At 39.1% G+C, this 26,766-nt stretch overlaps 1 protein-coding gene across 1 annotated transcript; it reads right to left on the reverse strand.

Annotated features, from left to right (window-relative positions):
- Positions 1 to 642: 642 nt before the first annotated feature.
- lbl (ladybird late) lies at positions 643 to 25,769 on the reverse strand. Its single transcript, XM_017180108.3, has 4 exons — positions 24,956 to 25,769; positions 1,916 to 2,094; positions 1,123 to 1,205; positions 643 to 1,070 (listed from the first exon to the last, which is right to left on the reverse strand). Exons 1-4 carry the CDS (start codon positions 25,644 to 25,646, stop codon positions 851 to 853), a joined length of 1,173 nt encoding a protein of 390 aa, XP_017035597.1. The 5' UTR covers positions 25,647 to 25,769; the 3' UTR covers positions 643 to 850.
- Between the last annotated feature and the right edge of the window lie 997 nt (positions 25,770 to 26,766).

The raw sequence follows: 26,766 nt of genomic DNA on the forward strand, positions 1-26,766 counted from the left end.
CTTTATATGTTTTTATAAAATTTATAATGTTGTATTGGAAAATTTATAATGCCCGAATAATCGGAAAATATTAAACAGCTTATTAATCAGAAATTAAAATGGAAAACCAATCTAAATTGTAAAAAATCTTCAACATTTTATTGTAAATAATGGATTCTTACTTTACATTTTAATTTACTATAAATTTTCAATTCTTCCTATAAATAAATGAGTATTTGACACATGTATTTCTTATATACGACATCTAGCGGTGTCGAGTTTCCATTTCATTTTTACATTTCAACATTGTCGCTCATTTTCTACACAAATAACTACGTCAGTGCTGTCTAAATGTCTTTTTTTACGGGTATGGCTAAATCGACTCGGCTGATGGTCCTTATTAGCAATAATACCTTATAGGGTCGAAGTTGCCTTATACATTCTCGACTGGCAATTAGCTGTAGTATCTTTTAATCTTACAAAACAAAACTTACCTTTTCCAGGCTGTTTTAATATTTTCATTATTGTTAATTCATTAAGTCCGTGTTAAATTAAATTTCCTTTTAAATACTTCATAAATAAACTACTACCAAAATGATCGTCTTCACCATTAAATATAAGGTTCTTTACTAGGATATACACATAATATTACACGTAGTTGACTTAAGCACAATACAAGTTAAAGTACATCGAGTTTATTATTTATTTACTATTATTTTGTGGGTCAATGTGCATCATAAAATAAAAAATGTAATACTTCAATTAGGAAAATAAAGAGATAAAGTGTTTCTCTCCTTAGCAATATTATTATTTCTTTTTTTTTTTTGGCAATTAGATGAGAGTTAAGCCATTGGATAATTTACAAAATAAGCTAATCACTGCGTTGCATGTGTGGAAGTGGCAAATCTGGTGCTGATGTAGTTGGCGGCTGCGGATATAGCAGCTTGCCATCGGAGTAACGCATCAGAGTCATTAGCTTCAGCATTCGCAGCTCCTCCTTGTCCTTGTCCTTGTCGCGATCCTTATCCGTTCCGATACCGCTATGCGTCTGTGGGTGGCGCAAGCGATTGCGATCTGCTGACTGGTCGGGTCTTTAAAATACTCAAGTCATTAACGTTCTCTAAAAAGCTATTGTTCGCTGACAGTTTCACGCTTTGCACGTCCTTTTTCAGTTCCTCCATGTCGCGCTTGAGTTTGGCACGTCGGTTTTGGAACCAAGTAATAACCTGTGGATATCGAAAGTTGTATTGAGAGGAAACTGGAAGAAAGACGTCTTAAAATCGATTTCTTATGCTACACATGAGTTATTAATGTATTAAATTTAGTATTAGTAGTGTTATTTAAGAATCAGTTCAACCAAAGTTCACCAAAGACTCTTTTTTCAATTAAAAATTAAGCATATGAAATCCTATAACAGATTGTCTAAAGTTTAGTTAGGGACAAAGAGGATATATTTCTATTAGGAGTGTGTGAAAACATTGATATGTTGATAAAGTTTGGTTAATTGACATAAAGACTAAAGTAAAAATCGATATTTTAACTTGCAATATATCGAAATTTGTAATTAAATGTGTGATAAATCGATAATCCTTTTGATATATCGGACTAGTTTTTAAATTAAATAAGTTGTTTGGATATTTTTCGATAAAATCAATATAAAACCATAATTTTAAAATGTTTTCATGATAAAATATAGTAAAATGCAATATCTTTCGATAAACAATACGAAATTAAGTGCGATATTTTTTAGCCGATATATTATAATCGACTTTTTCTGTTCCTGGTATGTTGACACTTTAAAAAAGTATAGCATATATCAAACTTTTAGTGACTATATTGTGAGAAGACCAAGACCAAATACTTCCAAAGAGTTTATCGAACTTTACTTGGTATTTAGCTTACAGTTTATCGCTTAGATAAATATTACCATACTCACCTGTGCATTGGAAAGGCCCAGGCCTCCGGCAATCTCATCACGATCCGCTGGCGAGAGATATTTTTGGTATAGGAAGCGCTTCTCCAGCTCAAAGATCTGCTGGTTGGTAAATGCAGTGCGGGACTTGCGTTTCTTCTTTGGATTCGATCGCGTGGCGAATATATTCAGTGTGGCGGGATCTGCAATTCAACAAACATCATTGAAAATCATTATGGGAGAGCTGCTACAACGGAATTGTGTCGAGTCGAAAAGGTGTGAGATGGCATCGTAAATTATTCAGCGATCAGTCAACTTTTTATGCTTCTCACAACCGAACCGATGATCATAAAACGGAAAAGTTTATGGGGCTTTTGGCTCTTTTTCCGCCGTAGAATTTGACCTTTCTCCGGAGTGCCGTCTTCGAGGATGCTTTAATGATCACCTTTATGGCGGATCGCTACACTTTCAATTCAATCAGTGGAACTGCTTGTGGTTAAAACAATTTCAATGGAATTCATAATAGACAAACCGACAACAACAAATCTGCGGTCATAAAGCCCGGCAAGGGGGGGGACTCTCTAGCTCTAGCCCCGATTTATACCCTCGAATTTTATTGGCCACGCTGAATGATTTCCTCTGTGTCTGCGAGAGTGTTGTTGTTTTCTTAAGCGATTCGATTGGGATTTGATTCGATGTGGATTTTGATGGCCGGTATTTGTTTTTGGCATGTTTAAAGGTAATACGCCGGCTGATTGATGTTTATACCTCTTCTATTTCTTTTTTTTTTTTCCAAAAGCATTCCGCGGCGGAAATGGCTTTCAACCCAGTTTGTTGAAGGCAGAGCAGCCCAACCCAGGCCCATTAGGTATTGTTTATTTATCGCTGGCAATTCAATTTTTGCGCCTTGCGATCAAGTTTTTTGTTGTTATTTTTTAATGCCCGATACTTATATGATCCCGGTGAATAGCCTACAGTATCAACGGAAATAGCTGTTGCTTCGTTTGCTTAAGGGGTTGAATATACATCGAAAGAGATATTATTATAGGGAGGGAGCTAGAGGGAAGGTTTCTTTAGGGAAAAATGGCAGCAGCTGCAGTCCAGCAGCAACTTTGTTGTTGCTAAACATGTCCGACAATTAACAATTAAGACAACCGAATTTAGTCCTTGAACACAAGCACAAGATATGGCAACCTGGGGTTGTTTCAGTTCCCCTTCTTTTTATAGTTTTTTTGTGGCTGAAGTTAAAAGCCATTTTGACACTGTTCTCATGTGTTTATTGTGGGGTTATCTAATCTTTTGGCTTGTAAACGACCATTGAGGGTATAAAGTAGAAGTATCTTTTAAGGGGTTGATTGGGGGAATTTTATGAAATTAATAAGTATTTTTTCTCTCAAAACAAATGAATTTATTATACATCTAAGAGGTGTTTAAACCCCTTAACCTTACATATGTATATCCCAATATTTCCTATATTAAATTTATTTTTTTAACAAACACCATTTTATCTAAGCTAAGATCGTTTCATTAACCAGTTTAATCTGACCCCACTTGCCATCAATAGGCATTCCTGGTCCCAGATTGGCCATGTAAGTTAGCCACGCCTCTAATTAAAAGCCATGGCCAGCCTTTTCTTGACCAAAAAGTGGTTAAGCCTGAACTCTGTGGCGGCTTTAGTCGCGTTTTATTAATTAAAAAAATAGCAAACTTCACTTGGTGGGCTGGACCACTTTAGAGCCGCACATGGAGTTGGAGTCATGGAACAGGAATTACAACCCGCACCCACACCTCACACCTCACACGTCCTCGTTGTGGCCAGCAAACAATGTCATCAGCATAACTAATCATTGTGACAGCCGGCAGGGAGATGCCGGGTGACACCGAACCAGGCCACACATTTAGCACAATGATTCCAAGGAGCTGCTTCTGTTGTCTGGAAAAGTAAGCATAACTTATGCCTCCTGGCAGCGTTGCTAATTGAGACACAAACAAAATGACGCATTTTCCTTACATAAATAGACTGACTTAGTACTACTGGGTGTGCTTCTAACACAAAGGAGTTTACACTGAAAGAAATAGTTTTATTGATATTTTTATAAAAATTAACAGTTATATAAAAATATTAAAAATGATCAGATATCTATTTGAAATTATCATGTAAAAGACTTTTTAATAATAATTATCTTTTCTGGTTTTCTAACATTCGAATTTTCTTTACTTAACGGCAAATTTCTAACCTCCTTGTCAAAATAAAGTCCTGTTCCGTACATTTGGTTGTCAATTGCTTATATGTAAGAGTTAACTTTAACAGGAACCTAGACTTCTTGTCAAATATTTTAGGAGTTGAAAAAAAGAAGAGCTTACTTAAAATCTAAAAGGGGACTTACAGCTAAGATTGCGCCTTACAGCACACAAATGTGCTTAACAGCAATAAAGGATGATTAACAGCACTATGTTAATCTTTTAGGTTAAAATAAATTTTTCGATTAGTTTAACTGGTGATTATTTTTATCAAGGACTTTGATAGTGAGGGTAGAACACATCCCTAAAAATTTTCTTCTTAGTTAAGTTATTAAAAATAAATACAACCATATATTACTATACAATTTAACTTAGCTAATTATGACAGCTCCTTAATCCTTAATATTTTTTTTCAGTACATTATTTCCACACGATACCAGGAGCATGGCGTGCCTTATCGACGGTCAATCTGAAACGCAGACTTGGAGCGCTTGGCTAATGGCGTTGGCTGGTAATTAGGCAAATTAGCTGGACTCTACTGGCTACTGGGAGGCACATAAATTAACAGCAATTAATTAAATACTCGCTGCTTAATGCCAGATCACAACCCGCTCTTCCGCTCCACAGGAAAAAATAATAAAATAAAAAAAAAACAAAGGCCAGAGGTGCCGGAGGGAAACAATTCAATTAAAGCCAACTCCAAATCAATCAGCCCAGATCAGCGAGCAGTAATGGTAATCCCCAGGGATGCAGAGCCACAAAAAGGGGAACATCATAATAATAAAAGCCAGTCCAGCCCAGCCAGAGATCGCAATCTCAAGACAATCGGGCTACCAAGATGCGTATCCCTCGGCTAAGGCTAACGCTAAGGCTAATGCCCAGGGAATATATTTACCACAAGGTGCCTGCTGTTCACACGCTCTTCAAATGCCTCGCATCGCTTCGGACCCTTTGAAAGATGAGTATCCCCGAGGTAGTAGGTAGGCAGCCAGATTCCGATTTAGATCGGGATCCAGAACCAGGCCAAAAGCATGACATGTGGAATGTGTGATTTGGGCCCGCCGACGGAAGACTCAATTAGATGCCTGGACTTTTCGGGGCTTTCGGATTTATGACCACAAGGAATTTCACATTCTCAGGGTCTGGCTAAATACCTGCCAATTGCTTTACAAGTCTGCCGCCACCGCAGAATTATGACAAAAAGCCGGCCAGGGACAAAGGCGACCTTCGGGGATGCAAAAGAGTCGCCGTCTCACTGCCCCTGGCGGTTGAAGGAGTTTGGCTAAAAGCGCTAATTATGGCCAGAACCAGAAAGCAGACCGCAAATTGCGTTGTCCAGAAGCTCGAACGCGTAATCAAAAACTAATTTTAATCCTGTTTGGGGGATCACTCCCGCTTCGCTTCAGCTTCACCCAAATCCGGGACACACAATCCCCAAAATGAAAATGAAAACGAAGGCAAGGTGGAGAAGCAGGAGAGCCGATCGGATCAGAGATCTTTTTAGCGGTAGGTCCCAGTTAATTTATTCTAAATGGCTTTTTGAAATCCCCGAAACATCTCGAGAAATTTACTTATGACGTTGCCGGCGTCTTTCTCTCCCAACGAAAACCAAAACAGCAGAATACACAGAAGGAAAATTTCTATATTTTAAAAAGTAAATTATAAGATAATATATATTTTTTGTATTTATATAAAATATAAAGAGATCTATACCAATATTAATACACAATTAATAACGATGAAGAAAAAAGAAAAATATCTAATTTATCGTAAAAATATCGATACCATTGTCTCTTTTTATATCTCGATTAATTTTCTAATATCCGAAAATTATAGGAAATGACTATTGTAATATCAAAATATCAAACAAAAATATAGCCACATTAATTAATATTTATTGCACATATATCGTAGCAATAAAATATCTCGTAAAATATCGATAAAGATCGATATATCAATATTTGCTTCTTTACCCATCTAAGTATTTTAGTTGACAAAAGTTAGGATTTTGGAGAAAAAGAATCGCATTAGAGAAATCCTTTTCTTTATTTTCAAAGATGTGAAATCAATGCATATTAAATGTAATAATTCCCATTTTTTATCAGTGTATTAGCTCTGTGATCTGAGATCCAAAACGATGATTCAGACCGGATCAAAGCCGATGGCGGGGCCCTGCATATTTTTCTCACTTCGGCGTGTCTGCGTGTTGTTAGCAATGAAATTGATGAGTTCGAGCAGGTTATAAAACCCGATACCTTTTGGCTACCTTTGTTTGCTGCTTCTTTTTATTATAACTATAACTGCCGTGTTGTTTTTGTTGTTGCCTGAGCCTACGAAAAGCTGAAATACAATAACACAAATTAATATAAGAAGATGAGACAAATTTAGCCGCCGACAAAGTGAGCTGGCTTGCGAGGAGGAGTAGAGGGAAGCGGCACAGCTCTTCATAACGAGAAAGTTATAAATTTAGGTATTTTCTTTTTGGGATATGGAGTCGAAGTCTGGCGACTTGTCGACTGGTGGGGTCTTCACATTTTACTCCGAACTGCGATACAGTCATTGTTGGCTGCTTGTTTACACGCTCGTAATGCGTCCAATAACTTCTTGTATTTTGTTGTCATTTTGTACCGCCCCTGGAGATCTTTTGGGATCTGGGATCGTTGCTGGGGTTTCAGGTAACTGAATACCAAGTTATTTTAAGCCGCACAAATATAAGTTATTTTTGAGTTATTTAAGGGCGGCCGAGCGGCTCTGATTGGTGGCTGAAATCTGTAAAGCACTTAATAGATCAAACAGATGAGGATCCTCGTATTTGGAGATGAAAACCAACAATTATCAATGCTTTTATTCCATTTTAAAATCATATAAGTGAAGTCTCTGAAAAGGACTTTCACTGTACTACATATATAATTCACTTTAATTGAATTTTTTGTTTCAAAAAGCGTCGCTTTCCGGCGTTAAGTTTTTCATGTTCATGTTGGCCCGCAGCTATTTTGATTGCGAATATTACATCTTGTAAACATTAATATGGCCAATAATTTCCGAGTTCCCCTTCAATTTGGAGAGCCGAAAAAACATGTCAACGGTACCTGGGGGCAGTAATCAAATGTTGTCGAGGGTTAATTTCTTCATACATGTTCCAAAAAGCGATCGCAGAGTCGGTCGCTTTCTTTTCAATGGGCCCCGAGGTCCTGTACTCTCCGAACTCGAGCATAAAAACATAAACAGGTAAACCAACAAACAGTTTGCGCACGATGTTCACTCACTTTATATGAACCCAAAATTACAGGGGCACTGGGAAAAAATTCTTTGTGAGTAAGAATATAATTTTTGATTGAATAATGTTGGTCACTACGAAACCTAGTCATACTTTTTATTTTTGAACTTAAGATATATTTGTTTCAAGTGAATCTTATTTTTAAAATGGTTTCCATTTTATATAAATTCAATAATATAAAATCACATAGATAAGATCGCCATATCCTAAAATAAACAAAAAATACAACTTATTCAAGTTGATTTTCAAGCCAAGCATCCACAGACGAGTTGATCTAGCCAAGTATTCATGGAGTTTCGAATGCAAAAATGTCTTATAATATCTTATTTTAATTTATTTTATTTTCGGATAAATTCTGGAGCCACAAAATAAATTTATATATTCAATAGAATCTTAAAATAAATAAATAAAATAATGTATAAACATAATCCTCCCGCTTATAATCCCCTTACAGATTTGACCTATAACATTTTCCAGTTAATAATAAATTGCTTTATTTCTGGATTTTCTCTTAAGACAGCTCAACGATTCATTAGCTCTGTGCCGGCGACTTTCACTTGTAATTGCTAGTAGACGCCTCGGACGACCCCCTTCGACTTTATATTTTGATTGATTTTAATGGCTGGCAAATCAATTGCAACTCCGACGCAGCGAAACAAAGCGCCGAAAACGTGGTCATCCTTAATTCAATAATGAATACGTCCCAGAGAATCGAACCCATGACCACACACCGATCCTCCTCCTATCCTCCTATCCAGCCATCCATCCATCCATCCGTTCCACAAACCATCCATCGCTGGCCCCCATCCTTAGCATCCGCCACATGATTCACGATCGGAGGAGCGTTCAGCATGCGCTACGCAAAAGCTCTCTTTGCTGGCCAGTGGAGGGGAGGAGGACAGAGGACCCGTCGGCTTCGGGACAAAGCATCGGCTCCCTTTGATCAGCACATATAAAATACTATGGCCACGCCCTCTAAAAGGCAGATTAAACGAGATGGCGCTCGGGCAGTGGGCAAACGTATACTTAAACTTAACGTAACGTAAAGAGCAATGAAGTCAGTCAGTGTAAGAGTCGGTTGGACACGAAGCAGCAGACTGGCAGAGGCTGGGAAACGGGATCGGGGGGCAGATGGAGGAGGGTTATGTTGGTTCCAGACGGTAGACGACGACGACGGCGGCGGCGTTGTCTGCAAGAGCCATCCATGTTTGGCCACCTCCCCAGGCGCATGGGCATTGCAGTTTAAGAGGACAGTGGGTCAAAAGCACAAGGTTTTCATACAAAAACTTCTGCAACATGTTCCTGGCAACATTTATTTGTATGTTTATGTCATTGCTCCTTGTAATTACAAATTTACATAATAGTTTTTACTATATTTCTCATATCTCTTTTAATATGAGACAATCCCTTTAAACACTGCTATTTTAATTTAAGAAAAATTTGATTACACAAGAATACATATTTCCTCTTCCTGTTAGAACTATAAAAACGAAACTAAAATATTTCCCTGCTTAAATTATTCCAGTTCCCAAGTTATCAACTTTATGGCTGATCTTAGACCACTGTGTGAGTTTCGGTTTGGTGTGTGCGAGACAATAAAAATTACGTAGCATTGCAATTTGGATGCTGAGCACTCGATGAAGCTGCTCAGCTTTGGTTTTGCTACGCCTCTTCCCTCCCCGATGTTACCCCGTTTTTCTGCTGCCATCATTTTTATGTTTGCATGCACTTTAAGCCCTGATCTGGGGCGGCAGCGGTTGTTAAGTGAAAATCTGGGCTTGCAATCGCTAACATCAGCTAACAATGGTCATCATCATTAAAATGCGATCAAAGAAGAGGCGGCTCTTGGGATCCTTGCTCTGATTGAGTGACCTTCCCCGACTCCAAATGCAGCTTCAGCTTCACCTTCAGCCCCACCTTCTTCGTCCACACATGAGACGACGACGACGACTTCGATGTGGGCCAGAGTTAGCCGGCTTAATGTCTTTATAAGTAGCATGTATTCTATGTTAGTAGGGGATGCCAAGAAATATGCGTTGTAATCAAAACCGTTTAAAAAACTACACACTAATTGAGTTAGAAGTTCGTTGGGGGCTTTGAACTGGCCGACGGATCAAAGGGGCCGCCGCCTCATTGGTGGCACAACAAAGAGCGTTGACAACGGGCCTGTAAAGCCAACAATGCCCCAAGCAGCCACTAGATGAATGGGACGGACCATCGGATCCAATGCCCGGATCTCCCCATACACACCATAGAGAGTTACCGCTGATGATGATCATGATGGCCGGGTGATTGGATCGGTGAGCAAGCCGCTAAACTTGCCCTAGAGACATTGTACGATAGTTTTGACAACTCAGCGAAACTGAGGCGGCAAACAAGAAAAAAAAAAGGTTTATTAATGAGCCCACACTAGCAAAAAAAAAGAAAACAAGAAAGAAAAATCAATTTTGATTATGAATTATGAATATGAATAGAGGCTTAGACTGAGAGTTGGGTGAGTTAAGCTAAAATTTTTAATATTTATTAAATACAAAAATAGTTAAAGTTACTTATCCTATTATTTTCCTCAGTGTAAGGACTCTTTGCTAAAATATCGTTGATATTATGACAAGCTGTCATAAATTACAAATTAATGTAATGATGCCAGAGAATGCCAAGAGTTAGGAGACCCGGAACCCGGTCTCATTCCCCACTTCCAGCCAGGACCAGGGGCAATCTAAGCTGCTGCAGGTAGCAGCAGGGTCGTGCGATCGATCGCTGCCTGGATCGCATCGGATCGTGAAGATCTCGATCTTGGACTCGAACTCCGACTTCGACTTCGACTACAACTCCGACTCGGACTCGGTCCGCTGCTCATCGATTGCTTGTGGTTCTGGATGTGAGGGGCGAGGTATCTTCAGGTGCCGGCATTGCCACCGCATTGACTTGCCTACCTTACACCTCGCAGAGGCGAAGATCAAAGACGGCGGTGCCGACTTAATAACATAAATTAATCTTCTCATTGTTGGGCACCGGCGAGAAAAAGGGAGAGCCGGAGCAACGCGTTAGAGGAAGCGGGATGCACATGCGTGCCAAAAATGATACAGTAACAACACGCTATGCTAATCCGTCGGTTGCCTAACCAGGCTCTGTTAACGCACAATGCCAAAACGGCATTTAATTTGATTTTTAGCTCCGATTCGAGGCTTCATTCATTATTTCAAGACGGTGTATAGAGAGAGTGAGACGCAGAGAGTGTGTTAGAGATGATTTTGTTGCTCCTAAGCGGAGATCAAAGCTAACATGCCGCCATCCAAAACGAGGAAAAGGAGGTTGACTAGAGGAATACACTGGGAAAATTACATAAAATTAATTAATTTTAATTCATTTAGGAAGTAGGAAAATTATATAAACACTTAAGAAAGTTAAAGAAGCCAAGAAATACATAAAAAAAATCGAAAATTCTATCTTAAACACAAATCTTATTACATCAAATTTTTATAGTATTGAAATCAATTAAAATAGCATCCAAAAGAATGCTGTAATTTATTTGAAGTTTTAAAAAATCATTAAATGTTTAATAATATTATAAAGGCTTTTTACTTTTTAGTAATTTGTTTAAGAAATTTTACAGTTAACATTTTCTGTTTTCTTTTTTTCATGCGCCTAAAAGTATGCAATGATTCTGTTATCGAAACCTTGAAATAAACCTTTTATTTATGTTTAAATTAGTAACTAATATACATCATTTTTTACCTTTACCATTACTTTTACCTTTAATAAATGAACTTACATTATAACGGAGATATTGTGAAGCCAAAAAGTAGGCAGAGATTTGAAAGCCGGGTATTCTATAGTCACTTTTTAACACATTAAATGTATAATTAGAGGTTTATTATAGGTCGATATCTTCTATTTTCTAAACCAACAAAACAACCTTAAAGACTCATATTTTTTCCAGTGCTAAAAACCCCTGGCACTAACACAAATAATATGCTGTAAACGGTTTCTGATCGAACGGCGGCAATGACGCTGAAAATCAGCCAACAAGCATTAGTATTTGAAATGAGTTGAGCTGCCGAGCATAAGTGGAAATCGAAACGAGCGCAGCAAATTAGCTAATCAACGCCCATTAGTAGTAAGGTATTGGAATTTATGATAAATTTCCGTTAATGCTCATCCCAGCTTGCATCCTGAGCAGAGCTCACAACTCAGGAATAAGTTAATTTGCCGCTGAATGGGTATACCCTTGATCTTCGATCCCCAGGATCTGGGGTCTCTCGGTGATAAAGCAGGCTTTTTATAACGCTGCCAATGCACAGCAGGGCGACAAACAAGTGCATCTCTCATCATCGCAGTGTGGGCCTCTGCGCTTAATAATACATAATTTTCTTGTAAAACAACAAACCGCTGCGCATCGTTATCGTTATCGTTATCATTATGGTGGATTTTTATGTGCGCCTGCATGTTGACTGGCCGTTTCTTCCAAAAAGGCGTTGGCACGGCCCGCTTGCAATTCACAGTTGGCCAGTGGCCAGTGGCCGGTTGCCGCTTGGCAGTTGGCAGCTTGTAGTCGCCGGTCGACAATATCGCTTAATTTATGTTTATCGATATAGCCGGCCAGATAAGCGGCTTTAAGCAGGAGCAGTGGGCCGGGCTCGTAGGTTTTGTTTTTAGTGAGCGCCATAAAATGAAAGTCCACAGTTGCTTTTTCGAGGAGGCGGAAAAATGTCACTTGGCTACCAGCTGAGCAGCACTTTGGAGTGCGATTTGGATTTAGATAGCATTGGCACCTTGGGATCAGCTTTGAATAAGTTTATAATAAGGTGGAGTCTTCATATGAAAATATTTAATTACCATAATCAAGAGTGTACTTTATTTTGTAATTTGCGATATCTTAAGAAGGGTTTGAAAAGAGACAGAGACTTAATAAAGAAAGCTAACATGGGCTGGAAAATGATAAGCCTACTTATCGATATTAAATCGATTTTCTACAGAAAAGTTTAGTGACATTTCAATGTTTAAATATATAGGCCATAAGTCAAATTTTTGGTTTTATATGTATATTGCAATTAAAAGAGACATTTAATAATATCGAAAATATCGATTTATTAAGTATTATTTCGATTTTATAACATGAGATATTAAATATATTTTTTTTTCGATATCTTAGATCTTTTCTGTTCCTAAACATCTCTATTCGGAAATAGTCTCCCGATTTTTAAGCAAAATAAAATATTTATAAATATTAGTCTAATGTTTTTCCATATCAATGATCCAACGATCTAATTTCCGATTTAACGCTTTCAATTTTCAAACATTTTAATCCCATTCGAATAATTGCAATTAAGTCAGCTCGATATGCATATATACTTTGCCTCCAATAACTGATTTCTGCATCCTCTATTGACTTGTCGGCAGAACTCGTTCTGTTTCATGACCGATCCAAGCCATTAGCCATAACAAGCGACCATTTGCATGGCGCTTTTGATGTGCGTTCGTGTTTCGAGGGCCATAAAAAAATGTGTTGCATGTTGCATAAAAAAAAAAATTATACAAAAAAAAAAACTAGTTACGGTTATGTGTATAATTACTGCGACAGCATGTTGGCATGACAAATAAACTGCGAGAGATACCATAAATTAAAGTATCAGAATGCGTGTGGGGTGTGTGTGGCTAAGGGAGGGGGACTGAGAGAACGGGATTGCAAATTGGTGGGCCGGGAGACGGGGGACAACGGCTTAACGGCAATGGCCACCTGACGACAAGTCTGAGCCAATTGTTAAGCCGTTGATATATGCCTGATTTCTGAATGTGAGTGCGAGTGCGTGTTGGTAGTAGACTCAACTTTTGGGTTGCTGTTGGCTGGTTGGTGGGCGTGTCGCACTTTTCGCCTTCGTAATTGCAAGGCTCGTCATGTGACAAGCTAAATAAATTAACAATAAATAATTGTGCAAGTACAAAACTGTAAAGATCATTGTCTACACTGGGACAAAATTATAGATTTATTAGATTTTATTTTAATATAACTTTTATATTATGTAGAAACAAGAAAGGGAGCTAACTAAGGCAAGATTAAGTTTGCTATTGGATCATTAGGAATCGTTCTAATTTGGTAAAATTTAACATGTTACATTAAATCGTCAAAGTATACAAAATAATATAAATTATAAATATATATGTATATGTTAAAAACAACAATTATATTGATTATTATTTATGTTTTTGAATGTTTATTGTCTATGATTACATATAAAATAATAAAATGTTTTGATGACATTGTTTAAAATTATTTAAATTTTCCAGAAAAAACTACTTAATTGAGAGTTTATGCTTAATTTCCATATCTCCGTTTGAATATTTAAATTTGCTTTGCAAACTTCTGACTAAAACTAAAATACCCTTCAAGAGTACGAAACTATTTTTAAATTCATTTTTAGCATTTTCAAAGAAAAGTGTATTTCTGTCCCATTTACAAAAAAAAAAGCACAAACAATGCCAAGATTTATTTAGTTACAGTTGACGCACAGGCACACACACAGTTATAATACAGATTTACGCACAAATATGCAATAATAAAAAAAAAAAAAAAAAATATATAAAGAAAAGCAACAAGGCCGCAGGCGTCGCTCTCTGAATTTATTTAATTAAATCTACGCCCCGTTGGCAGCCAGTCGCCTTGGCTTTCAGCCCCTTTCAGCTCCTTTCAGCCCCGATCTTGGCTTTTCTCCGTTTGGGCCAAATGTGCATAAATTCTGCACTTTATGCATTGGCTTAGAGACAGCCGCCGGCGCAGTTGCAGTTGTCTAATCGCCCATTATGCATAAAAAAAAGTAGATAAAGAGAAGGAAACCCACTCCGATGACACTTTCTTAGGCAATTATAAATGCGAGTGCCAGGCAGGGGGATTAACAGCGATCCTGGTCAATTGAATTGGCATAAAAATGCAGTCAACTGGGCCAAAATGTAAGTCGATTTTGATAGGACACTCAATGGAATGTGATCGAATTTTAATGTCTATTGAGGTTCCTTTTAAATATACAAAAAATAATACTCAATTCGTATATCTTCTTTAAGTAAATTCTTTACAAAATGTAGGGTATTCCTGGCTTGTAGAGACCTCACTTCTTCTTTCATTCAGCTGGCAAGTCCCACACCTTGTTGCCAAAAGGAGAATTTATGAAGAATTCATGTTATTTCCTACGTATTTCACTTCTGAACTCGCACAAGTCGATTCGATACAGTCATACGAATGTATATCCCCCATATATTAAGTGCGTTTGTGTCTGTGGAAACTTGTTATGTGGGCCGACGACGTTCCTTCTTTTTTTGTTGGCCAAAACGGAAAGCATGTGTGGCTGGCTGCAAATCGGGTCACCGATTGATTTCTTGTTACCAATCATTATAGGTTTGTAAAGGTTACTGATTATAATATTTTTAAATATATTTTATATTCAAATATAAGGTAAAAAAAACTTAATAGTTCGGGGAAAAATCCATGTCTAAAGAGGTATCCCTATATGGAACACTGCCAACGAAGAGGAGCAAACGAATTGTAGACTCCTTTGTTAGCCAGCAGCTGCTTCTAGACTCCCCTGCCTCCGCAGTCTTAAGTGGCCTGGCTCTCTTAACAACATCCAGTAAGTACAACTACAACCACAGACATCCACATGGCTCGCTGACTGGGCCAACAAAGGCGCATAGTTAAGCATAATTTAATAGATACGCGGCTCGGGCTTTGGCAATCTCTTTATGGTTGACACTATTGTCTAGGCCAAGTTTGTATGCGGGGCTGTCATAAAGTGATGAATGCATTATTATTATTGTTATTGTGGCTGCCGTACGTTGTATAGTATTTGCTGGCTGGGGCCTTTGTTGAAAAGCGTTAATTGAGTGTTGCGAATGTGCAGCGGCAATTGAAATTGTTTATGACTTGCAGTTGTTGTAGCTCCGCAGCTCCACAGCTCCACAGCTCTATAGCTCCTCGGCTCACCACGTTCAATAATGTAATGCAATTTGGGACTGCTAATGGAGGAGGCCTGTACTCTTGCCACTTGGCTAATCAGCCAATCAGCGGCAATATCAGACTAATATCCTGGGCATCCAAAGGATACCGCTGAATACCGGCTGCTTGACAAGACACTTTGGCCTTCCATTTGGTAGCTGGTAATTATGCTTTATTAAGATGCAATTTTCATTACGGGAATCCGAGCCACTTGAACCCAAAACCCCGCCTGGCACGCTGGCTGCCACTTGACGGCGTCGGACGGAGATCGGCCCTAGTTCTCTATATACTTTTTCTCTTATACTCGTATTTAGTGGTTTTTAATTGCCGTAATTAGCGAGAACTGGGAGCCGGGGACTGCCTGAAAATTCAAGTGCATTCTGAAGTGATGTCTGGTGCGGCTCGGCTCGGCTCGGCGAGTTCCATCATGGCCGCCGAAAAGACGGAAGCAATTGATTCCCAGTCTGGGCCATAAAGATACGCCATAAATTAACACCAAACCGATTAATGAAAAGTGCCGATCCATATCGTGTGCACATGTTTTATGTCCGCCAAGAGGTTTCAGATTCCGATAAACTTGTCCAGTAGATGATCCCGTCAGGATATTGGCACATTAAAATCAATTAACCAGACCCCAGATTTTGATGTTGAACTGCCTCCGAACTGGAACTGGAACTGTAACTGGCACAGATCTTTCGCCTGGCATCTTAATGAGTCCGTTTTGGCTGATTGTCAGTCCGATTATTTGGTTGACGCCGCGTCATAAAACTTTACGGCCATTTAAATGCCGACTTGTAATTTGTAAAGGTGTCGGGCCGAACGCGATCTCTGGCTAAGCGCTTCATTACGTTCAGTTTTGCATTTTAAATGAAAAAAACATGGCTCACAGAAGTTAATTTTTACCTTAAAAGTGATGAAAACTTCAAGGTTTAAGGGTAGAAATGAGGTACAAAGTTATTTTTTTGATATTTTGTTGAGAGTTTATCGATATTCTTACCAAAAAACGTACGTTTAAATAGAGTATTTTAATAAAAATCAAAGCTTATTGCTTTTAATTCCTTATTTTAAATTGAAATACAATTCAAATTCAAAGTTGTATATTTATTTTTTTATTTTCTTCATATGTTGTGACTATTTTCAATAGCCTTTCTTTAAGACCATCCCTATACTGACTTTACTATTATGACACATTAAACCTAACATTTAAATGCATTTGAACTTGACTGCCTGGGCTGGCTGTCTGTCAATTAATTAATCGACAAAACTGCCGAAATTCCAAAGCTGTCAGCCCGTAGACATGTCCGTGAAATGATAAACTCCCAAGCCCAGAAAAACCATTGCGACGGCCGATCCCCCAGACTTTTTTCAGCCACTTGAGCAACCCTTGTGCACCTTCTTTTATTTTTTTTTTTTTGTATATTTTTTTGGCTGACTGTGTCTTCTATATTCGTTAGTTGCCCACTGGCCCCTGGCATTTATGCTTAACACTTTAATTGTGATTACAAGCTGCAATCAAACGGCTGGCTGGCTGGCTGGCTGGCTGGAACCAAAGGTTGGTTCGAGCCTCACTGAGTCTGAGTGACTAACTGACTGGCACTCGACGGCCAACGGCGGTGGTTCTCTTACTCTTAACTTGGCTATATGCATGTTTAAGCAGCAACTGCAGCAACACCTTTTGGCAACAACAGCGAGCCGTGTCGCTGGCTTTATTAAATTACTTGTCAAAAGTGCATACACGAGCTGGAGTTTAAGTTAAAGTCGGCGGACATGAAACAGCCCCCGACAACTTGGGATATCTACACTAATAAATATTTTTGTATATTTTATAAAGAGTTTTTAATAAATAAGCTTGACTTGTAAATCCTTTAACCTAAAATTACTTTATTTATAAACCCTTTTACATTATGACTTTTCATTTTTTAAGGTGTAGTAAACCTCATCTGCATACTTTAATAACTTGAAACTTGCATTTTGAAAGGCCTTTCGTTGGCATAACAAGCCTTGTCATAACAATTCTGCATTGCAAAAAAGGGAAAACAAATGAAAATGCAAATGAAAATGAAAATGAAAAGAAATGTTATGAAAAATAAAATCAATTAAGGCATTCATTTTCATTTTCATTTGCTTTTCCTTGGCTTCTACTCCCCCTCTTTCTGGGGGGATTAATTAATCTTGTCAACGATTGCAAGTCATTTGCCATAGAAACAGCGGCAAACATCTCAGATAGTCAAATTAATTTTCTTCACACTTTAATAAACGATTACACAAACACAAATACACATGGGGTGGTTGCTTGGTGTTTGATGATGAAGGTGTTAAATGCTTTGTTGACATTGCCACTGCCCTCGGTAGCTATTCTATGGTACTATATATACACACAGCACTGTGTCGGAAAGGAAGCATTTCGGGGGGAAGAAAACATTTTTCACAGCTTCCTTCGATTTTAGCGTGAAGTTTGTCGTTCTCTTGCCTTTATTGCGGTGATGGTTGGTGGTTGATTTTGATTTTTCCGACTTTGGGTAGCGTGTAAATAGGAACAATAAGAAGTTGTTCTCTTAAATCACTGAATGTGTTTCAGCTGAAGTTTAAAATGTGTTTAAATGCCCTTTGATGTAAGGGGGAACTGGGTATCGGAAGGGAAAAGGGGGCGTGAAAGAGACTTACGAGGCTAATAAGAGGAAGTCAATCGTTGGGTGGGTAAAGATTTTATGTTGTGGAAACACATGAAAAGAATAAAATTATTACTAATTATTTCTAGAGAATAAAATACCCTAAAAACTATTAAATAGTGAAGAAGAGTTGGAAATATATTAGCTTTCTTTGTATAAAAAAATGAATCAAGGAATATACCAATATTGTAAATACTTCAGTTTATTTATAATCTTTAAAATATAATCTACAAAGTTTAAAATGTATTTAAGATACTTCGGTTTAGATATGGAAATCTATTTAAATTTAAAATATCCCTTTTACTGGCATTTCCCTTAACCTAATTTAAAAATTTTACTTAAAGAAAGTCCTTTAAATATTATTAAAATATACTTCCCTTATCCTTGATCTTATCTAGATGTTCAACACTTGAAATTTTCATCGTCAGACATTTAAAGATTCGCTATGCCACAGTTTTTTTTAAGCATATCTTTAGGATCTCATACCCACTTTCAGATACTTTACAATGTATCTCACAAAACGGTACGCGGAGCTCGTCAAAACTGAAGTGCAGACATCAAGATGAACTGAATGGATATGGATATGGTCTGGAGTCTGCACCTGTCCGGCGCATCGAATGGCCGAGAAAAAAGAAGACACCTTGTCGACGCTGGAACCCTGAACCGTTGGATCAGGATACTTTGGGGAAGGAAGTCGTCTGCATCTGGGTTTCATTCGCATTAATGTCGCCCGATCCGTAGCTGTGAATAATTTCCCCATCCGCTGCATCAGACACTTTACACTTTATCCCGAATATTCACCGGTGTCTTCTCGTTTGTTCAGCATCGCTGCTAATGATTTCAATGCTTTATTTTATGCTGTTTTTTTATTTTTGTGAACATTTATCATCAAAGACTGAGCATATAAATATGATTTGTCGCTAGGAATTACGATTATCATAGATGCACCGGCGACGCTGCCTTCCCTTCTCTTAATTTATTTGGGGAAATTATAATCTAAATTTAAAGTTTTATATATTGTTTTTCCATAGGTTTTCTCTTTTTTCTTATAAATAAAGTTAAGTTAAGCCCAAGAATACTTAATAAACAATAACATTTTACCCAAGTGTAGCCTTTGGAATCTCCCAGTCCCAAGCAACACCTCTTTACGATGGAAAACTGGTTTTCGCCAGGCCAGGCGCCAACTGACCCATATAAATTGCAGCTGGAAAAGCCGCGAGGAAATGCGTTTTCCCTCCATATCACCTCCTGGTAACCATTCCCCCGGCAGCAGTAGTTCGGTGGGCTGTCTGTGAACGCATCAATCTCTGGCACACTGGACTTCCTGGCCAAGACCATGGGGCACGGCCAACTGCAGTTAGCCATGGAGCCGCGGGGTCAGAGAGGTGTTTATTTTTATTTGTATATTTTTTTGTTGTTTTCAAGCAGAAAATGCGTTTTTAAATGGCTTTTTATGCGTGGCGCGGGCTTTTGATGTTCGACACATGCCGAAAATTCACAGCTCGGGCGGTCCCAAGCTCCTCCACTCGGGGGACCTGTGATTAATGTTTGGCAAAAACGCGAAATGCGAGTGCGAACGGCAGTGGGAATGAGTTAGCGAATGCGTTTTTAAGAACTTTGACAAGGTCCTGACTTGAATGCACCGCATTCCAAGTGCCGCTTTCAGGGTACATTTGTTACACGGAGAGAAATTCTTTAAGGAAATGCAATTTATTTGAATAATTTAATATAATTTAAAACCTTTAATTTATGATCTTAATATGTGAATCTTTATAGTTAAAACAGTTAAAGAAACTCTCAAGTTTGTTGTATAAATTTTCATAGATTTCGGAAACATTTCCCCTCCAGTGTAGACTTCCTTTTTAGCGTTTTGGCAACAGTTGGGCTTTGGTCTTTTGCCTCCCATATGGCTTTAATAGAGTTATTACCAAATTGTAGCCGCTGCCTCTTTAGCCAATTCTCATTCTCACCTCTATCGCTCGACGACCTGTGTCCCTCTGTCTCGCTGTCTCCCCGGCTAATTCTCTCATTTGCTGTCTCTTGTGCAACTGTCGATGCTTGATTTTCGCTTGTCTTTATGATCGGCCTGCTGGCTTTGATCTTGACGCCGCCGATTCCCCTGGCTTCCTGCCTTCCTCCACCCCTGAATCGCGGGTAATGGCCAGGGAAGAAAAATGCAACTTGAGCTCAATTAGTGCTCATCAAAAGCGTGCAGGTAACACCTTCAGTGCGTTGCTTTTGCACACACCTCAGCTCCGAGTATCTGTATCTGTGTATCTGTATCTGTGCATCTGTGCATCTGTATCTGTGTATCTTTGTATCTCTTCTGGCCAGGCGTCACTTGTTCTTGTTCTGACTTTGGCTCTAACCGGACGGGTCGAGGTATGCAATTTGCTCGAGGGGTGCCTTATGATGATGGACCACCCGAGTGCTTTTGGTGGGTTACACGGTGAGAAATAATAGCTTAAGACTTGGTTTAGATATATTTAAATAGAAGAGATACGTTTTTGACTATAATAAAGGTAATTTCATGGCTTATAGACAAAAAATTATCATTTTAAAAAGGGTTAAGACTTTTTTACAGTGTTTTCTGCTTTGAAATTAGCTTCTCTTTGTATTTGCTTTTGATTTTTAAATAAAATCTAAATAAAAAAACTTAATTTCTTTAACAATTCTGCTACTGAAATTGACCTTCTTGCTGATTTGTTTAAAGAATTTTAATTTGTATAATCCACAACTATTTTGTTACCTTAACTTTACTACTAAATCCATTTAAGAATAATTACAAACACATTATATGTGTAGTATTCCAAAGGTGTGTGGTCCAAAAGGGCTTCCGATAGTGAAAGCAAATCAGGCAGTTAACCAATTTTGTTGTTGTTTTTTTTTATAGCCAACCACGCAAGTCTCTGATTTTGTTATTCCCCTGGGCTGGTATTAATGCTAATGCTTTATGGTTAGGCCGCACGCAAACTCATATTTCTCTGCCACTTTTACTACTGGCGAATTATAATTTTTAATAAAATATTTGAGGCGCAACCGTTAATTAGAGAATTTATGCCGAGCGTTGTTGGCTTGTCAACTTGTTTCGGCTTCTCTCGGAGGCAATTTCGCAATATTTCATGCATATTTTATATGCGAAGCTAGAACAGTTTGGCGCCCGCAGACATTTTCTTGATTTTTATTGAGGCAAACGAGTCTCGCCTTACAGCATTTATTAATATACGAATATACGAATATACGCTTTTTTATATAGTATTTGTAGTGTCATTAACGAATATCGCTGAAACGATGTGCAGCTATTAATCATTTGAAATGAATTTTTTGATTTACACTTTGGCGGGATTTCTTTTTGTTAGCTTTTTGCTTGATTTATGCAATGCTCAGCTTGTTGACTTTTCTAAAGGAATTTTCAGTTTTTCATGGGAAGTATTTAAATCGAATGAAATGCAATTGTAAATCAGTAATTTGTGTAATGTTTCTCAAGAGTTTCTAAGGGTATTTAGTGAGTTTTCAAGGGGATTCCTTTATAGATTATAGTTATGTGCTAAATTGTTTATGGTTTACAATGGTTTTCCATTTGTTTTTTATCAGCAAAACTAGATTTTTAATACCCAACGATCTCGAGGCAAATATTTGAACAACAATTACTGGGCAAGTGGCCACTAATGCGATAGATAGAAATCTATCTAGCACAGCAGATATATATAGTATATAGAGTATATAGAGGGGCGTGACATGCCGCCCAGATATTCAAGGCACGCCATGGAAAATGTCACGTTATTCGGAAAGCAGATATAGCTATTTCCCCACCCACAGATACATATACATAGGTGGATGTGGACCGGTTATGGATCGACTGATTTGACGTGACTGAAAATTGCCCTCTAACAGCTTTGACTGGGTATCCCATTTGCATGGTAGTTAGCACACGACTCTGTTTCTCTGCTTGGATTTCCAATTATAACTATAATTTATGCTCAATTCGCCACTTATTTACATTTATATATATTTTTCGACTTTGCTCCCCCCATTCGAAATTAAGTATACGTCTAGTTGAACTAATTAGTTTTCTCTCGCCCGCAGTGCATACTTTTTATTACTTTGCCCCGCCCCGCGACCCGCATGTTGTAAAATGTTTACACTGCTATCTGTCAAATCAACTGTCAACCCGAAGTGCCATCATCATTGTGGCCGCCATCCGCCATGTACATGTATCTGTGAGTGTGAGTTTTTCGGGGGGAGTTTGTTTTTATGTTTGTGTATCTGTTTGTGGTGCGTTTTGTGGTTCATGCTCCGCTGGGTAGCAGTCTTCGGTCTCTGGTCCCTGGTCCCTGGTCTTCAACTGCCATTGCTCCGCCGCCTTTTGTCAAGTGGGAAAAGTTTAGTAATTAAATTGTAATTAGGGATGCATCCGCCGCTGCTTTGTGCCGTTTGTGCGTTCGCCGTGCGTTCAATAATGCGGCTGTCTGTGCCAATTGTCTTGGCGTTTCATCAAGCCAACATTTTAACAGCGGCAGCGGCAGCCCGTGCTGATCGCCCCTTCGGAATGGGCTTTCTTAGGGCTCATTTTGCCTCCCCTTTTGGTCCATTGCAATTATGAGTTTACCCTTTCCGAGGGGAGTACCACACAATACGATCAAATATGATTTTCTTTGTAGAAAGTGGTTTATATAGAGTGTGTTGGTGTGTAAAAGAACATCCATTTTCATTATTCGTGAATTAAAATTAAAATATGGGAAATGTGTAAAAGAGGGAGTTGAATTTTAAAATAATATTTAGAAGACAGAAAATATCTTTAAACCGATATATATCGATATTTGATGGGAAAGTCAATACATAGATCGATCTTTTGAGAAGGTTATATTTGTACAAAAAAGCTATATCTTCTTTGATATAAAAGACCAATAAAAATAGGACATATTTTTACGATACGATAATTTTCGATATTTTACCATGTGATATATACATTTTTCAATATATCCTAACGGACTTTCGCCTCGATATAGGTACACAAGATGTATCTACACAGTATCCTAAGAGTATTTTATCTTCGGCGACGACAGCTTTGCTGTGTTTGCAATTGACGAGACCTAATGACAGGTTCATTGTTCAAATGGCTGCAACTTTTCAGCCATTTCCATTGTAATTATTTTGTATATGGGACTACACTTTGGTTTATCTACTGAAAATCGTCATGAGCAATGAGCAGGTGAGCCCCCTCAAAGGGTAGGGTAATAGGAGTCGGCATGGGAGTTGTCGCTGCTCCTAATTACCAACCGGAAGTGCCCCCCCTTTCCACTATATCCTGACTGGTTACTTTTGGCCAACATTGCTCGGGCTTAGTGTAATGGCTAAGGAAAGGGCCATCGTCCCCATACCGGATGCTGTCTTGGGAAAATGCAATTTTCGCAAGCTACGGCGCTTAAGCAGAGCATCTGTGTGATAATCATAATCATCTCTCGGGCGGCTTGGCTGGCACTCAATGCCAGTAGCAGTTGATCAACCGATCAAATCAGCTGATGCTGATTAGATGGCTCTGTGGAGCAATCCGGCGATCCGGAGTGGAGCACGAACCAATTGCCAGTTGTACGTGCGCCGCGTAAATTCAATTTCAGTAGCAGATGAACAAAAGGCGCAGTCCATGATGGATTATACTGTCCATTGCACTCGGGGAAAAAGTATTTTGTTATTTGAGAAACATTAAGTAAAGGTTGGAGATAATTTAATAATAATAATAATAATGAAATCTAGAATTATATAAATATATGAATTAGTTTTTCTATTTGCAGAAAATTTTAAAAATATTTCTTTGATAACTAGAAAGGTTCTTAGGGAGTTGTTCTAATTATAGTTGTAACAAAAGAAGTCTTATAGGTAAGGTTTATTCTAAATATATGTATAAAGCTTCTCTACTTTTATTATTAATAATGAAAAACTTGCCAAATATTTATTCTGAGTGTTGATTGAATCGGTTCGCGTCTGCGACTTAACGAGAAATCAACGCCGCTAAGCAAATTATGCCGAACGATACGCATGCGCCGGAGCCATCAGCCAGATCGCGAGCATCCATCCAGCATCCCAACATCGAGTATAGCGTTTGGGTATGGGTATGGGTCTGGGGTCTGGGAAAGGCAATCGCCATCAAAGGCAATGCCGAGAGTGAGCCAAGCAGCCGGCCGGGCCTGGCCTGAAATTGATTTAGCCACCTCAGCCGGCCCCACTGACCTCACTACTGTTTTTACGCCTTAAGGAGAATCTCATCAAGACGTAATGACAACAATTGATCAATCGCTGGACGGGCTAATGGTTATGATGGGTCTCGTTGGGAAATCAGTTTATATTAAAATGTAATTTGCTTGCGGTTAGCTGGTTGAGGGAAATAAGAGTGGTATAGTAACTCTACCTGAAGGTAAGTGCACCCAGCATGTAGTTTACAATTATGATGATCGTGTAAAAGGGAAATAAACTAATTTAAGATTTATCTATACATATTTCTGGACAGGCTTTAATTGTATAGTATTATTTTTGAAGCAATAACTAAAGAATAACTTAAAGTATTTATAAAAAATGAAAATCGAAAAATATTTAAAATGTAGTAATAATAATTATAAATAAATATACAACAGGTGCGGGGACAGTAGATCAAAAACGGAGAAAAATCGAAGCTAAATCGGATCAAAGTCAGAGCAAAATCGAAGCAAAATCGAAGTAAAATGTCTTAAAACCTATTTTGTCAGTAAAATAAGCTTTATACCCGACGATTTGTAGATTTTGGTTTTTTAATTCCTTAAGCCACTCACAAAAACATTATGAAAAGAGTTCTGACTGTTAAAAGAGCCTTATCTGCTGCATAACAAATATCCCCAATCCCTAATGTCTCCCGTACTCACCCTGCTCCTCGTCAAAGTTCTTGGTGGACAACTGGAACAGAGCATCAAGCGGGGTATCTCCAGCTGGGGTCTCGCCACCTTTTGCAGCAGACGACTCCTCCGACTTCTTCTTGGAGCCTCCTTGGCCATCTCCCGCTGGAGCCGGAAGCTTTTCCGCCTGACTGGGGGGACTGCAGCAATCAATGCTGCCGTTGCTGCTGCTGCTACTGCTGGAACGCTGCGATCTCTCGGAGCTGCCATCCTCGGAGGCAATGATCAGTGCGGGATTCAGGTGGCTCATTTGGCGCAGCAACTGCGCCTGGGCCTGCGCATGGAAGTGCTCCTGCAGCTGGCGTTGGTAGTCCCAGGCCAAGCGCTGCTCATAGCTGTGCAGCAGGGCGGGCGATAGGAAGGGATGCAGTGCAGCGGGTGGAGCAGCGGGTAGAGCAGCTGAAACTGGAGCAGGAGCTGGCACTCCCGTCGGCTGAGCTGTCACATTTGGAGCTGTATCTGCTGATGGCTCTTCATCCCTCCCTCGTCCCAGGATATCTGCTATGGAAAAGCTTTTGATGCGAGCCGGCGATGACTTGGGCGCGGGACTCCTTAGGAGCCTTAAGCGCTTCATGCTCAAGGATCTCATCATGGGCGGCGGCGGACTGGGCGAGCCCACCGAGATCTCGGACTCCGCGGGACTGGGCGTTCGCTGAGGCATCTTCGAGAGTCTTTTGGCTACCAGATCCTAGCGCATCTTTAAGATACACGTTCTGTAGAATGGCGATTAAAAACGCGTCGGCAAAAACGCGCGGCAGCCACACGTAAAACGTTGGCACAACGTGCAACACAAACACCAACAACGAAAATGGCTCGTGGCCGAAATTCGCTGCTATTTGCTGCTCTCTCCCAGCCACTCTCTGGCGTTGCCTCTCTCGACCGGTTTGGAGCCCAACTGGTTTCGATGACGTCACTAGTCTCGCAGCTGCTTGTCTAATTGGAAATGCCGCCTCGCTCTGGCAAAGAGGCGTGCCAGCCAGAGAGAGCGAGCGAAGAGCGGACCAATGGCAGCCGGCCAATACCTTTCCGACACCCCCCTCGACCCCATAAACTCGCTGTCAACGTGTGCGAACGTAATCAATTTGTACAATTTGACATGCGCTCTTTCTCACCACCTCTCCTTGTCCCACTCTCTCGCTTCCTCTCTGTCTAACTCCCCCTGGCTTCTCGGCATCTCACCGCCTGCGTTTCCAAGCGGCCGACTGCGTTAATTATCGTAATTGTTGGCTCTCTCCGGCTGCTTCGCAGCTCTCTTTTGGCCCACTCAATTGTCATCAATAATGATGTCTCGTTGTACCGTTGTTGGCTCCTCATCTATTTTCCACTGAATTCGACTTTTCGAGACCTCCTGGCACTGGCAGAAAATATGTACTAGGAAGATATTCAGAACAAGGCTTTATTGTTTCGAGTTTTTAAATTTGATAAAAAATTTTAATTTAGACGTTTCTCAGTTATTAAAACAATACTCAAATGAAAATAAAATGGAAAGTTTAGTTTTAGAACTGATCTGCTTGTAAATAATAAATAATTCTAATTATTATTTACTGTATTTATTAATTTAATTAAAAACATATTTCAATATCTTTGTCACTATAATAAAACAATTTAAGGCGTTATATACAGTTGTGATGATAAAAAAAATCGACTTTTTTTTATTGCATATTCTTCAAGTATATACTATTGAGAATACTCTCACAAAAATTCATAAAGATCGGAGCTTTAGAACCGAAGTTGTAGCTATTTATAGCGCACGACCTGCACGTCGGCCGGAACAAACTTGA

The sequence above is a fragment of the Drosophila kikkawai genome, chromosome 3R, assembly GCF_030179895.1.
Source record: "Drosophila kikkawai strain 14028-0561.14 chromosome 3R, DkikHiC1v2, whole genome shotgun sequence".
Classification (NCBI taxonomy): Eukaryota; Metazoa; Arthropoda; class Insecta; order Diptera; family Drosophilidae; genus Drosophila; species Drosophila kikkawai.